The 15417-nt window shown below is 42.3% G+C and overlaps 2 protein-coding genes across 4 annotated transcripts; one reads left to right on the top strand and one right to left on the bottom strand.

The window, feature by feature from the left end:
- Positions 1-345: 345 nt before the first annotated feature.
- On the top strand, positions 346-7865 carry inpp5e (inositol polyphosphate-5-phosphatase E). The gene is made up of 11 exons (XM_030060172.1): positions 346-510; positions 1065-1937; positions 2849-2972; positions 3069-3166; positions 3265-3389; positions 3653-3772; positions 4142-4249; positions 4951-5112; positions 5212-5327; positions 5711-5847; positions 6565-7865. Exons 2-11 carry the CDS (start codon positions 1126-1128, stop codon positions 6695-6697), a joined length of 1935 nt encoding a protein of 644 aa, XP_029916032.1. The 5' UTR covers positions 346-510; positions 1065-1125; the 3' UTR covers positions 6698-7865.
- A 67-nt stretch (positions 7866-7932) lies between these two features.
- pmpca (peptidase, mitochondrial processing subunit alpha) lies at positions 7933-15334 on the bottom strand. 3 transcript variants are annotated; one of them, XM_030060178.1, is made up of 14 exons: positions 15240-15334; positions 14151-14266; positions 13629-13831; positions 13447-13526; positions 12477-12559; positions 12256-12350; positions 12057-12157; positions 11474-11737; positions 10782-10874; positions 10565-10683; positions 10366-10456; positions 10128-10190; positions 9820-9964; positions 8919-9088 (listed from the first exon to the last, which is right to left on the bottom strand). In XM_030060178.1, exons 2-14 carry the CDS (start codon positions 14195-14197, stop codon positions 8919-8921), a joined length of 1554 nt encoding a protein of 517 aa, XP_029916038.1. In that variant the 5' UTR covers positions 14198-14266; positions 15240-15334. The 3 variants fall into 3 exon arrangements, with proteins under 3 accessions (XP_029916040.1, XP_029916038.1, XP_029916039.1); XM_030060179.1 differs by having other exon boundaries at positions 14151-14232; positions 15240-15288; XM_030060180.1 differs by lacking the exon at positions 15240-15334 and having other exon boundaries at positions 7933-9088; positions 14151-14197.
- Between the last annotated feature and the right edge of the window lie 83 nt (positions 15335-15417).

Below are 15417 nucleotides of genomic sequence, written 5' to 3'. Positions count from 1 at the left end.
TTTACTTTAAAAGACAAACAAGAGTGTGAGTAAACAAGCAGAAAACTGCATTGCATGGGGTTGCTGTAAATGTTCTTGCTTCAGCTTGAAAGATTAAAATGTTATATTTATTTAAGTTAAATGATTCAAAGATAGTACCATCTACTCCCTACTATAATTTTTTATGGGGATAAAACCGTAGAGACAGGCATGAAAATGTTGCCTTTTGTCCAGAATGGCAAGTTTTTATTGTGGATAATTTTATTTTCTGGTCACATTAATAAACAAACAACTCTTTTGCTGCTCCATGTGTTGTGTAGTGCACCTGGAGTCCCCGACACAAGGGGGCGCTGTGACTCCTGTTCCGCTCACTGACATGACTCTCTTGGTAACAAAAACTATGTTGACAAACGTTGCTAAGGAAGTTGCTTCTCATCGAGCTAACGTTAGCGCTAAACATCGGCAAATGTGGAAATAATGAAATAGCAAAGTCTACCGCTGCTTTTCTCTCTTTCTGCGTGTCTGTTTCAGGTGAGCGGTTGATAACGTTACGTTTAATTGCCACGTATAAACAAATAAAAAACGATGATGCAGTGGCAGCTAGCAGGATGTTAAATGACGCGCTAACGTTAGCATAGCCGCTCGCTAACTTTACCAACAGTAGCTCCGTGTAGCGTGTGTGTTTTGTCAGCTAAGCTAATGTTTAGCTTTGGATACACATGTAAACTACTGTAATTTCACTAAAAGAGAGAAAAGGGGCATTGACGGCTTTGCTTTAATTTTCTCTCATGTTTGTCAGGTTGCTGGCATTAGATGTTGTAATGATTGTTTGATGTTGTATTTTACAGTAAAAACGCGACGCTAATTAAACTATTAAATTACTATCCAGTTACTATTATTACTAGCTAATGAGAAATGGTAACACTATATTAGTTAAGTGTGTTGTCATGCCTGATGTTCACTGAGCAGTTAACATTAACCCATGAAGCAATTAGTTACTTCATTAGTGAACTTAGACTTGAAATGTTAACGTTTGTCAACTCTTTTCAACGAGTTGTGTTTTAAGGTGAACCCTTTTTCTTCAGGTTGTTGTCAGCTAGCGATGAGAAACCGGAGTCCGGCTGACCCCAGCAGGTTGACGTGAGGATGACTGAGGATGGGGAGGACAGCAGCCCCTCTCAGTCATGTGGAATTGAAAAAGGGGATTCAACTGTCAATGACAGCAGGCCACTCAAACCCCCTTCAGCAGGCCTCAAAACCCACAAGGACCTGAACGAGGCGCTCAAACCCCACCAGGTCGTCAAGGACCCTGAGGGTAACATCAGTCCTTACCAGCCTCGCCCACCCTCATTACCCAGGCTGTCCAAAGCCAACAAGAATGGCTCAGTGGATGAGACGGTGAGAGGCAGGAGACTGAGGAGCAGCCAGGAGAGTCTGAGTGACCCAGCTGAGACTGGCTCATCCACAGACTCCCTTAAAGAGGACCAGACGGCTCCAGCTCCAGGTGGGTGTGTTCTCAGCAGTGCTGCCACCTTCAGGAACGGCCACGGCTCCAACATGGCACCGCTCCCTGCTGCTGTGACAGGATCCCCTGTTTTCCAGGACAGGGGGAGCAGCCTCTCTGAGTATGAGAAGGGGCCCTGCAACCAGAAAAGTGACCCCACAGAGCAGCGAGTGAGGTCCTCCAAGGTGCGTCTGTCTCCGGTGCAGCCCACAGGGCCACTGCCTGCACTGGAGAAGAGCTTTGCGTCTGTCACCTTAAGAGCATCTAATCGGATTGACAGGGATTGTGTGGATTATGGCATGTCAGCCAGAGGGGCGCACGGGGAGAGGCTGCACAGGAACCTGAGCGACAGCAGGCTCCTGGAGAACATGGTGTTGGACAGTGCCTCTGTCAACTCCATGAAGTCCACCTTCAGCGTGCTCAACCCCATCAGACCCCAGGATGTGAGGAACAGGTACGGTAAGCTCAGGAGGTAGTTGTCGAAAAGACCCTGTACCGTGGGTCATCCTCAGATTAGACAAGCCCGTATGTATGCTTGACTCGTGCTGGTGTCTGAGTACAAAAGAAGCCTGGTCAGGCTCTTTAGGATATCTGTGTTGGATATCTTTGTAGGATATAGATACTGGCCACTCGAGTAGCAAGGTGGAGATAGCCAAAGCTAGATCTGTATGTGTGTTCCCACCACCTTTGCAACATTAATACACTCATGTAATAATATAATACCATAAATATTTTGCATGGTAGGTGTATTCTCTGTTAAGCTTCAGAGTGAGAGCTCTACTCAGGGCTGCAGCCACATTTCCTTACTCGCTTATGAGTGAAGTAGTTAAGATCCGTGCTGAAACACTGAGCAGTCTCACCACCACTACTTAAACCCTCTGGCTCTGACTAGCGGTTCTGTCTCGCGGGCTAGGCTAATTATCATAGCACAGCTGCACGAGCAGTGGCGTGTGTTTTAGCAACACTGATTTAAGTTTTCCCTTTAACCGAAGCTTCAGAGATTTGCTCTTTGTATGTGTACAGTGCTCACTCCTGTCAGAGAGAAGGGCAAGGTGGAAGAGTGGAGGAGGGATTAACATGGGATCAGAGAAGATGCTTGTTCAGCACAGCGTTTGACAGTGGTAAAGGAGAAAGAGTGGGTCTCAGTACATAATCAGCGCTTTAGTGAGGAAAGGCTCAAGTAATTTCTTTTTCAAATAGTCAACATCACATCTCAGACAGAGGCCTTGCTCTCTCTTTTAACGGCACATCCTGATTCAGGTCAACAGCCTATTCAGTTGTAGTTGTAGAGGCCTGCTGAAACCCAAGAGCGGTAGGAATAATTAACTTTCACTTTCAACGTGTGTTTCACTCTGTATTTTCCAGGAGCTTTCTGGAAGGCAGCGTGCTGGGAAACGGTGCCCTGCTGGGGGCAGAGGAGCTGGACCGCTACTTCCCCGACAGGAGAGTGGGCATCTTCATAGCTACGTGGAATATGCAGGGGGAGAAGGTACTAGAGTAGCCCAGCTTTGCAGCAGTGAATATTTATTACCACCTGCCACATGTTGGGCACCAAATCAGCCGTAAACATGTTTGTTATTTCCAGGGACTTCCAGCTAACTTAGATGATCTGCTGCTTCCGACTGACTCTGAATTTGCACAAGACTTTTACATTATTGGAATTCAGGAGGGCTGTCCTGACAGGTATGGCATGACTTAAGGATCACTGATAACAAGGAAGTGGAGTCTTTTCCACTTATATGTATATGTGTATATGTGTGTGTGTTTGTGTCTGCACACAGGAGGGAGTGGGAGATCCGTCTTCAGGAGACTCTGGGGCCATACTATGTGATGCTGTATGCAGCATCACATGGCGTTTTGTATCTTACTGTCTTTGTCAGAAGGGACCTCATCTGGTTCTGCTCAGGTCAGTGATTCTCAGTCAATATAACACAGACATCTGTTTCATTTCATTTTACTGGATCTGTTTTGTTTAGTGTAGATGTCAGAAAATGATCTGAAAATGCCCTCCCGTTTTGTTGTTTCTCCCCAGGAAACTCTCATAATTAGCATGATCCTGAAGTGTTGTTATGAAAACTCGTCATGCATAGTTGTTGTTTTTACCGGTGTAGAATATTAGCATGACAGTAACATGTCTGACTGTGAAATTTGTTGCATCGTCTCACACAGAGGTAGAACACGCCACAGTCACAACCAGGATCATCTCTCAGATCAAGACCAAAGGGGCTGTAGGGATCGGCTTTACCTTCTTTGGCACCTCCTTCCTCTTCATTACATCCCATTTTACCTGTGAGTAAGAGGATCCTGTGGTCAGGAGGGCTGTGAGCTCTCAGGATGGCCTACACAGGAATGGCTGGAGGGTGGTTACTGATAAGGGACATGTCACAATATTGGAGAAGTATCTTCAAAGGTCTATTGTTAGTGAGAGACTGTAATGTTGCAGTCCACAGTGTCACTCCAACACAGTGGCTTGTCTCTAATAACGCCTTCACACATTCTGTAACAGGAAACTGTGGGGGATTTCACTCCCTATTTCTGCTCTTATGCCTGCCAACAGTATTTCAGAATTACAATACAGCTATATGATAGTTTTGGTAAAGCTACATAATATCACTTATTTCAGTCACGGATGCTAAGGTCACTCTGTTGTTTTTCTAGCTGGAGACACTAAAGTTTACGAGAGGATACTCGATTACAACAAGATCATCGAAGCCCTAGCTCTTCCAAAAGGCCTCCCAGACACAAACCCTTACCGCTCCATCGCCTGTAAGTCTCAACGTTTATTAGTTTGAATAAAAAGAAAGCACCAAGATGGTGCTGCTTCAGATCCCAGAGCTGAAGTAACATGTTGCCCCAACTTTGCTGCAAAAAGTGTTCATCTTAGATTCCTATTCTTGAAATCAGTTTTTTCTAACATTTCAAAAAGGATGCTAGTGGGGTTAGATAAGTTCAGTTGTTTCCAGTAATGAGACAAGAACATGTAAATGTATTGAAAGAAGATACAACATAAAACATGAAGATACATAATACAACATAGCACTCCACTAGTATCAAATGACCACTTGATTCAAGAAAACTCTTGAAAAAAATGTATTTGCACACTTTTTTTGCACAAGCTATTCTAGTATTTGATTACAGTTTGAAAAAAAAAAAATCTATTTTTAATAATTTCACATTTTCTAGAGTATGGCTGTTCCACTGAAATACTGTAGAGGAAACAGTAGATCATAGGAATTGATGGGCACTGGATTTATAAACTTTAGTATATGTATCAGACTTGCATCCTACTGATACATGCACCCTTCCTGAACAGGATATTTCCATTTTATATTTTAGTCATTTAAATGATTTAATTTGCTTCTGTACAGAGCAATTTAAAATGAGAGCAACAGTAAAATATGCTTAGATTTGTAGATAACAAATGCCAATCATCTTTTCATATCACCTTGTATTATTTACTGAAAAAGCTGACGTCACCACGAGATTTGATGAGGTCTTCTGGTTTGGGGACTTTAACTTTCGGCTGAGTAAGGACCGGCTCGGCGTGGAGAGCATCATGAACCAGACAGCAGCCGGTGACATGGGTCCACTGCTGCAGCATGATCAGCTCTCCAAGGAAATGAAAGATGGTATGCTTGCATAAAAGATTCCACTATAAAATGTAGAGAAATTTACATATGAATTAGTCACGCTGAACGTTGCATTTTATTTTATTATTTTCCTCCCAGGTTCAATCTTCAAAGGCTTCCAGGAGGCACCCATTCACTTCCTCCCCACGTACAAGTTTGACATCGGCTGTGATATTTATGACACTACTTCCAAACAGAGAACACCTTCATACACTGTAAGCCATCAGTCTTTCTCTGTATAATGTTTTGCGTTTCTGGGAATCCAAATAGAAATTTCCATGTTTGTATCTATCCAAGATATAATGCAAGCAAGACTGTTACTGAAAAAATGCTGTGACACCTGATTTGAGTGTTTTTACTCAAGTCATTTTTCTATTTTGTTTGTGTTCTGCATCCTGTTGTCAGCTTGCAAAAATTCTCACTCAAGGACATAAAACCTTTTCCATGCATTTTAAATTTGTCCTACATTTTACTCGTAAGTCTTCCTACAGGTGACAAGTGATAGTCGTTGCTGTGATAAAGATATAAACTGTCCAGGACAGTAGGATTCAGGGTGTTGTGGCTCTCAGCAGTGTGAACCCTCTGTTTGTGTGTGCAGGACCGAATCCTGTTCAGGAACAGGCAGGTAGATGACATCAAGGTGGTCAAGTACACCAGCTGCTCCAGCATCAAGACCTCAGACCACCGCCCTGTCATCGGCGTCTTCCAGGTCAAACTGAGGCCAGGCAGAGACAAGTGAGTACCACTGTCTTCAGACAGGTTCACCTTGACCACTGAGGTTCTATCTGCGACTAGCAGGAGCAGCAAAAACATCCAGAGGGACTCACTCCTCTCACCCCTTTGACTTCACAGTGGTTTTGATTATGTTTGTAACTTGAAAGCAGAAGATCTGCATTCTACAGCAGAGTTTCTAGTGAACCTGAGTGGCATTATGTAGACTGATTTTATACAGAATTACATTGAGCTTAAGGACATGTACAGGCAAATGTTTTTAATGTCTGTATCACTTTAAAACAGTGTTATTAACCTTCTCCAGTGTGAAAATGCAACTTCATTGTTTCTGCAAGTTCCAAGAATAGCTGGAACATGCAGCAGAGTCTATTTTTCAGATTCCTGAAGTATTTTGATTTTCATGTTTGTAATAAATAGGGTCTTGTCATTTTTCTTGTCATGAGACCAAGATGATTGATGTTTTTTTAGTCTTCGTTGCTGAAATATCTGAAATGCCAGTTGCCAGTGTGGCATTCTTTTGCTATCCTCCATCATTATGGAGGAAGTGTTGACATTCCAGTGGGCAGGGAGGTATTTTTTCCCCCAAACAGAGCACTGGCCAGAGGGTTAGTTTCAAAAGCCAGAAATCTCAGCACCTGGTGGAGTAATTGTTGAGTTGTATTTTCCTGCTTGTGGATCTCAGAAAGCCAAGTGAACTACATGTCTGTGTGTATCCATCAGTATTCCCCTCGGAGCGGGACAGTTTGACCGGAGCCTGTACCTGGAAGGCATCAAGAGGAGGATCACCAGAGAGCTGAAGAGGAGGGAGGCCATGAAGAACCAAAGCAGCAGCACCATCTGCTCCATCTCCTAAACCTCGGCTGGTCTCAGCAGACTGGATCAAATTGCACCAGAAACTGCACTAATTCGCCATGTCAGAACAACCAGGTAGGGACCAAAGGGAGACCAGAGTTGTCTTGCAAGCACAGAACCCAGTGACCTGGCATTGCATGCCCTCTATTGGACATTGTTGGGAACTGTATATGCGTGCATATACGTGTGTGTGTCCTGGTGAGTTGTAGAAGGGGAAGAGGCTGTCTGCACTTGAGGGCAGGGACCTTGAGGTCAGACAGTCAAAGGTCTGCAGACACAGCAGTCTGGCCTTCATACAGTCCACTCTACCCAAACATAATGGGTGAGAGAGAAGAGGAGGACTGTCGTCGTGGCTTATTCTTCAGTCACGTGCTTGTAATTCATTTGTTTTCTAATCATTTTGTACGTATTTAACAAGAACGGTTTATTATGAACCACAATGTTACGTTCTACTCGTTGCTCTAAGTTGCTCAGTTTTAAAATGCCTTGTGAATTTATTTCCATCAAGCAGCACACCAAACAATGCAGTAAAAATAAAGTCAAGGTGCAATTTTTTTTTTAATGTCACTGATGTGTGGGTGGTTTTCACTTGCACAGAATTTAGTTCCCAGCTGAATGTTTTGTTGGTGAGATGGGAGCTGTGGCAGCGTATTAGTGTACCTACCCATTTCACACACAGAGGTGCTACAGCAGAAAGTCATCAGTTAATGTATGTATATGATTTCAAGAACATGACTCTAAAAAGTAATGTGATCATTACTGATTTGGTTATACACTTGTGTCAAATTTCAGGGAATTCAGATTTTTTAAGGCTTGTTAAACAAATGTAATAGCTTGTTAAACTGTTAAACTTATTTGCAACTGACTGATTTAATTCAATGCCTTACCTCTCAAGTAATTGCAATGTAACCTCATCACAGGTGAAGTGTTCACGTACTGTAGTACACTAACAAGCTTAAAGAGCTTCGGCTGTCGTCGTGTTCCCTGCATGAAGAGCGATGGCTCTGGTGTATCTGCTCATGATGAGGTGTCATTCATTCCTCTGCTCCTCAAAGTGCCTGTGGGTCTTGTTTCGATTTCCTCAGGACCTCTTATCTGTGTGACTTTTTTTCCATAACACCTTCTGTGACGTAACATCCCATAATAAATGTTTTCAAACAATTCTAAAATTCAAAAGACTTCTTCATTGGCTAAACTGTTTGCATCAAGAGAACCGACTGTTGTCAAAAGCATAAGACCTTTTTAAAATATATTTCTTTTATTTATGATAATAATTACATTTACCGGCTGGCTTGCACAAGTTGACAGACATGAAGGTTCTCGGCCAATATAATCACTGTGGTAAGGGGCCATTGAAATGACATGAAATACACATGTATGCAAGGACATCAACAGAACCACGTGGTAACACAAATACAGAAACACAACAGGATGTAAGGTTTGACCTGAGGATAGAACCTCCTTCTATTGCATGTGAGAGAAACACAGATAACAGAAACCACATTGCTTCACTTTTGATAAGTAAAGACAAATGGGCAATAGTTGCAAGGTTGGTCAGTCCAAACAAACATTCCCTGTGGTTCCTGTACTAATATTTGGTTGCAGTGCAGGATGTAAAATGCGCCTCCTCTGCCTAGAAGAGAGGCGCTGAAGTGCTGTCATTTGAATAACATCAGCTGAGGGTCTAACAACTGAGGAAAAAAATGGGTCAATAAATGGTGCAAACACATCTGCGTCTTCAAACACACAAAAACAAGCCTGCTGACCAGAAGTAAGAGGGAACCCAAACTGCTGATTCCCTTTGAAGATCATTTCACATTTTAGTATCACATTCATCCCTGTATACAAACCAAACTGCTGTGGTTGGAGATTGTTTCTGTGAAATGAATACTTTTGGGTTTCAACTATCCCTTTAAAACCAAATTTGTGCAAACCATTCCAGCAGGAAATGATGCGGGTGTTCCCGCAAGAGAACCGGAAATACAGATACTCCAACTGAAAATATCAAGGCTAGTACACAGTAAAATGTAATTTTCTTTAAAATCACCAATCTCAGCGAGTTCAGCTGAAATCCTGGACATAGTCCCCTCCGAAAGCCTTGTGAAGCTCTGCATCAGGAGGGAACACTAGTGTAAGCTTCAGTGTCTGTCTCAGTCCAGTTTATTTACAGTGATGTTTGTCAGTGCTGACTGGTTAAATAAGAGGAAAAGGGGCGTGGAGGTCTATCGGAACAGGCGATACATGCGGGGCAGACGTCCGTCCTTGCTGGACAAGGCAGCCTGGATGTGTTCGTACGAGGGCAGCTCTGTCAGGTCGCCCAGAGCCGCTACTGCAGGCTTGCTGCGCAGCATCTTGGTGGTGACCCTCTTGATGTCACTGGCTGTCACGTTGCCTAGGAAACACAAAATGGAAATGTAAGAATAAGCAACTACAGCAGAATCAAAAGCATTTGAATGTAACTCATCATCACTATTGGCTGCAAGATGCATAAAGAGTGTAGAATTATTATTTAGGCGCTGTTGAATGACAAACAAAAAAATCAGTCAGTCCCACTTGGTCCTGTGGTGGAGCTGGCAGTATCCAAAAAAAAGAAAAAAGAAAAAAAAGAATCCAGCAGACAAAGAGTTAAATGAACAAAAGAAACTTTTTCCAGGGGGCATTAGTCTAATTTTTTCTGGCATTGGAAATTAAACAGTAAAATAATAAATTTGCACATAATGACAAAAGATTGCATACTGGCAAATATGCCAGTATGCAGGCTAATAACTAAAAATGGTTTTATTTTAAATCAATCACATTTCACCACACATTAACTGGCAGAGCTACAAAAGAAAACAATGCTATTTTTCCTCTCAGTTTTTCATGTAACTGGCCACAGGGTGCTTACTCAGATGGTTTATAATTTTAAAAAACACAAAACCTCTATTCCTCAGAATTCACTGCAAAGAATCACCCAGTCTTAGCCCCACACAGATCACCTACAATGGCCCATAGGGAACAGAATACTTGACAATTTGATGAAAAAACAAGCTTGGTAACAGCCTGTTTGACATTACCAATACCAATTGCCATGTCAAAGTCACTCAAAACCACCACAAAATATAGTTTTGGTCCAGTACTCACTGATGAGTGTGCAGAGTTCATGTGGCAGTTTTCTTTTTCCTGTGGAGAGAACCTGGCGGCCAACATCTTCAAAGATGACCGGCCGCGACTCCAAGTTCATCATCAGCATAGACTTAAGCTGCGTCTTGGCCCTTTCCAACTCCATCTGCACACACACAGAATACAAATGACCAATTAGTTCAATGAAAATGCCATGTTACCCAAAATTTTTTACTGTTTTAGTGTTCTGCATCAGCTATCAAACAATCAAAACAAATTTGTGATTATTCTCTGTTATAGTGTGCTACTTTTAATGACCAATCAATTACCTCTCCTGCTGTGCCAGCCATCTGAATGAACTCTCTGGTTATTATCTCCACCATTTCCCGCACCTGGAGAGGAAGGCATGTGGTGAGAACTCTTGGATATGCATCAAGAAAAGAAAAAAACATTAATCATTTACAAGTGTAGTTCTGGAAGGATACTGACGCTCCTGTAGATGAATGATTGATTTGCAAAATGTCTATGTAAACACCAAGTTACAAAGAGTTGTGAGCCTGCACCAACCTGTCTGGGGTCTGCACTGGCATGGATACACAGCAGACCGCTATCCTCATAACTATGATGGTAGGAGGTTGCGTTGTACATCCAGTGATGTCTAGAAGAAGAAAGAAAATTGCTAAAACTTGCCAATTGGTGCGTTTAGGTAACAACACATGGATAGGTTAATTTGAACAACGTGGAAATATGCATGTGAGATGTTCACCTGTTGAGTACGTTCAGGTACAGGCGGGTGAACATGCCCTTCCCTGGTCCTCCTGCAGAGAAGGACCCGCCTCCACCCATCATCATGTTGAGCACAGCGAACGGGATGAAGTCATCCTCCTGCGACAAGGAAACAAAATATTCCTTTTGAGTTAGGCACTCATCAGGGAAGTAAATGGAGATTCCTGAGGTGGCCAGTCGCTTTGAACAACACCCACCAAGAAGGAGCAGCTCTCCAGGCCAATCATGATGTGGGTGAGCTCTGGGATGGGCGTCGGGCCGAGGCTCACGTCTGACATGTCCTTCTCCATCTAACAGGATGATAAATGACCATTATCAGCCTTATTAAAATGATTAAAAGATACACTCTGAAATGTGTTATTTCTGAATAATAGACCATTTTGTCACATAATAGAGAACCGTTTTACATGCATGTGCACAGTCAAGAGGTCTGTCTGGTCTCTTGATGATTTCTAATAAAATTAATTAGTGACATCTTGTTCCAAAAAGACATTTCTCCTTAATTACTAAAGCAAAAGATTTGGTTAACGTAAGATTCAGGTAATATTCTTCCAGCAATTGTCTTTACTCAAATAGCAAAAAGATTTAATTGCTGGTTAGAGGCTGGATAATACTTGTTTACATGAGTATAGTTGCAATTCACCTACAGTGTAAGTCAAGATCTTACAAAAATAAGAGTAGCTAGTAATTTCTGTGTGCAGGCCTGCTTAACTATTATTTTTTAAGTGGAAGAGGTGGCTGCTGTATGTTATCCCTTTTTTTCTTTTTTACTAATTTACCACTGAAAGATCAACTGGATAAATTCACTCTCAGAATGCGGTAGGGGGGTGGGGGTGGGGGGTGGGGGGGGGGGGATTATGTGAAGAGAGAGACACAATGTGAAACTCACCTTTATGATCCCACCAGTGTACTGTGCCACAGAGAGGTCAACGTTGGTGGGTGTGCTCTCTCCCCACACTGGTCTGACATCCAGCAGGTGCTTCCTAGCACACTCCACCAGCTGCTCATGCTCGATGCCCACTCCTGCCAGCACCATGCGCTCGGGACAGTAATAGCTTCGCAGGTAGTTGTGAAGCACCTTCTTGTCAATCTTGTCCACGTTGTCCCCGGGGCAGAAACGGGGCAGCCCGACCGTGTTGCCTCGATACGCTGCCTGGAAACAGAAAATGAACTGTCACAATAACGTTCAAGAAAAAAGCTCTTATACTCAAGTGTAAGCACTTTACAAAGTAGGGTTTAGTTCTATGGGACGAGTACGATTTTATACTATTCCACTGCACAAAATGGCCATAATTATATGCAGCGGTATGATAGGTAATCAATAAACAACAAGGGAAGAAACTTGTAGGAGGTGATAAGTTAGATTGATGCTGTTGCAGTTCTTACTGGTGACCAATAAAGTTCATAAATTACTTTATGCTCTATTAATAATTAGCTAACATTGGAGTGTGAAAACTAATGGTGTCACTCACAGCATGGATCATCTCTGTTAGTAAAGGCTCAGGGTCCGGCCTCATGTTTAGGTCCTCTAACTCAAAACGCACCGCCATTCTGGTCATCTCAATCTCTTCATCTACATGCAAACAGACAGAGAGCGTCCCGGTGAGGCAGTCGCAATCAGTGGAGACTGCGAAATTCCTGTTTGTGGCTGAAAGTATAATATGGACTGACCTAGCAGGCGAGGCTGCAACACGGCGTCAGAGAGAAGGCTGACCACCGTGTCTAGGCCCTTCACCTCAGCAGACACAGCATACATGGTGGTATCTCTGTAAAGCAATATACACACTGGATGATATCATACAGGAAACAGCTGTATTACACCCTATTGCACACAGTGGAAAAGCCTATTTTGCGTGTGTGAAATGTGAAATGACACTGGAAAAACAGCATACCTTGAGGTTTGGCAGTCACATATGCCACCGTGCTTTTCAAGTGTGAGGAGAATTTCATCTTTACTCCCGTACTGAGCTGTGGACTAAAGACGCAAACGACTACTGTTAACATCAGGGGACAACAAAGCAGCTGACTGATGCTGCTGACTGTACAACACACACGCAGGAAAGTCATTACTTTCATTTCAGTACTGGAGTTAGATGCCTTTCATGCCATGCACATAAATACGCTGTCACTTCCTTCAATCTCCAAATTCCTGGTTGTTGCTACTGGTTACAACTCTCCTTCAGCTCTGTCGCAGTGTGTTAATTTAAACAAGGCACTGCAATAGAGTGTGCCAATCATAGTCTTTTCAACTGTGAGCACAACACTGAAAAACAGATGGCGCACACTGTGCAGTGGCCTACTTGAACAATACAGCCAGGCTAAATGAGCAACACACTGCTGAGTATCTTCATAATGAGTTTCTGTGTCAGGTGTCATGCATTCATCTCCATATGATGCATACGGCTCACCGGCCTTTTGATTTTTGATTTCTCTCCTTGCATGCTTCTGTTTATTTTTTCCCAATGTGAGCATGTTACGTTTTACACCTTGATGCATATCAGACTACTGATACAGGACGTCTTGGACATGAACTTCCAGATGCATTTCTGTGCAAGCTCAGTATTTAATAAATAGCTCTCACCTCAACACACCTGCAGCGTAGCTAATGGGAATATTATTGTCAGCCACCATGACCAAGAACATCAACCATTAAAAATCCAAAACCTGCCGTGAGTATAACCTTCAGTAATCCAGCAAAAGCAAGGACTCTAATGTTTACAATGACAACAATCACTTGTAGACGGCCAATGCAGCAGAAATCATCACTGTCTTTATACAGCCGTGCAAGAAGAAGCTAAAGGGGGGAAAAAAATAATACATTTGTTCTCTACAGTTTGTTAAGTCTCATATCTTAATACTTACAGAAAAGGCGAGTTTCTCTAGGAAGTGTGCAATTCCACTCGGATACTTTGTTTCATGCCTGGATCCAGAATTTACTAACACTAAAAGGAGAGAGGGGAAAAAAAGAAGCAAAAATTAACTAATCACCTGCTTGAGTTCAATCCAAAACACCACATAAACATATCGCAGCGCATATAACTCACCTCCAACTGTGCAGAACTGACCGAACTTGTTTTGGGAGGCAACTTTAAGGCCATTTTCCAGAGTAGTTATCTTGGTCTCGTATTTCTCCTGGCCGTCCACGGAGGCAAACACCGGCTTGGGGATGCCGGGCAGCGGCGAGGAGAGGGAGATGTTTGGGTACCCGCTGCCGCTGCTGTACCTCCTGTAAGCCGCGATGCCAAACCTTCCACAACAAGAGAAAGACGCTTAAAAACAGCCTGTCTACTAAATATCTCCATCATTAGGTACGAGTAGGTGATTTAACTGGCGGATTTGAGGTGTTAGCAGTCTACTTTAGAAAGGTGTAAGCCTCCCAAAGCTGCTGCAGTGCTCGTTTGACAGCTAGCTAACTCAACATCATGCTAACCGAGTGAGCTAACCCTCCTGTGATGAAGGTTAAAAATGCGCGTAAAAAACAGTAAACACACATGTGGCCGTGTTTCTCTCCGTGCACATTTGTGCCGGCGTCAGTTTTAAGCGCATTTAGTCGACATGTTTCTTACCTTTGAACGCGACTCCAGGTTCTACACCTCGACATGTGCGCCGCCATCTTGGCTCCTCCGTGACCAGATGCCAACCCGGAAGCTGATGAAACCGCAGAGAAACACTTCCAACGCAGCTGTTTGGAAATTGTCTCACGTTTCTCTTTTTTCATATATATATTTTTTTATTAAACATATTTATAAGCATGCAAATACCTCCAGAGGACAAATACAAACAATGCATCACATCGTTAATCAACTAAATAAAAATAATTAAAATAAATAAAAATGGTGAGGTTTTTATACACAAAATATAAATAGAAATATGTAACTGAACAGTCCTTTCTCACAACTTCACATAAGAGGCATACATCAAAATAACAAGATATATATCAAAGATATATCCTTGCATATCTCTCTTGCTTTTTTACTCATTTTATTTAGTGCATTTTTTTTTTAAGTGATTGACAAATAATTTGACAGAATTTATACAGCAAGCAAATGAAAATGGAAATTGTTTCGCATTTTCTGGACATTTTTAAAATATTTTTTCGTCTTTTTCTTCTTCTTCTTTTTAAGTCCAATTGTTTTGACATTTAGTTAAGCTATTAAATGTCATGATAAACAATATATAAGCTAACATCCTTTGATGGTGTCCATGTAATAAGATCATGCAGTTGTAATGCAGGGATGGCCCTATAACTTAATTGCCATACACTGCGACTAAAATATTTATTTATACATTATATTAAGCATCATAAGGCTCGATGTCACCAGAAACAACTGAAAAACCTTGTTTTATATATGGATAAATATCATAGCCTTCTGTCTAATTTAAAGATCATGACAAATACAAGTGTTAAAATTGTACTTATTAATTATTAACAATATTCATAACGTTTGCAGAGGCAAAAAAAGGAACGTAGCTTCCTGGGCTGCAAGGTATCGGCGGTAGTAAAGTGAAAACACACATTTATGACAAGGCATGCATTCATGTGGCAGTTATATGTGCTCCTAGTTTTATTCCAGCTCATTTGACGCCATGCAAACATTTGCCAAGTGACGTCTGTTACAGCATTTATTTATTTAACCACCAGAGATAATGATTACCTGCAAATGGATTTCATGTCTGTTCTGAGGTTTCAACCATAGTTATATTCTGTCCTCTGGTCAGTTTGGTGCGGGCCTGTCTGAAAGAAGTGCAGACGCTGAAGGCTCGATCTCTCTCTGCTTCCGTCTGAGGTGACCTTTGACCTCTCCTCTGACCTTTGCATTTCCCCTTTGAGCC

This window comes from Myripristis murdjan, chromosome 9, assembly GCF_902150065.1.
Source record: "Myripristis murdjan chromosome 9, fMyrMur1.1, whole genome shotgun sequence".
Classification (NCBI taxonomy): domain Eukaryota; kingdom Metazoa; phylum Chordata; class Actinopteri; order Holocentriformes; family Holocentridae; genus Myripristis; species Myripristis murdjan.
This window is presented reverse-complemented; position numbering and strand designations above follow the sequence as displayed.

Excerpts from the sequence above, each read along its gene's own strand:
- inpp5e (XM_030060172.1), top strand. The coding sequence starts at position 1,126 with ATGACTGAGGATGGGGAGGACAGCAGCCCCTCTCAGTCATGTGGAATT. Across the intron at positions 1,938-2,848 it reads CCCCAGGATGTGAGGAACAG|GAGCTTTCTGGAAGGCAGCG; the intron begins GTACGGTAAGCT and ends TGTATTTTCCAG. Across the intron at positions 5,848-6,564 it reads CTGAGGCCAGGCAGAGACAA|TATTCCCCTCGGAGCGGGAC; the intron begins GTGAGTACCACT and ends TGTATCCATCAG.
- pmpca (XM_030060178.1), bottom strand. The coding sequence starts at position 14,197 with ATGGCGGCGCACATGTCGAGGTGTAGAACCTGGAGTCGCGTTCAAAG. Across the intron at positions 12,560-13,446 it reads TAGAGAAACTCGCCTTTTCT|TCCACAGCTCAGTACGGGAG; the intron begins GTAAGTATTAAG and ends TTGCGTCTTTAG. Across the intron at positions 12,158-12,255 it reads GTTGCAGCCTCGCCTGCTAG|ATGAAGAGATTGAGATGACC; the intron begins GTCAGTCCATAT and ends GTTTGCATGTAG.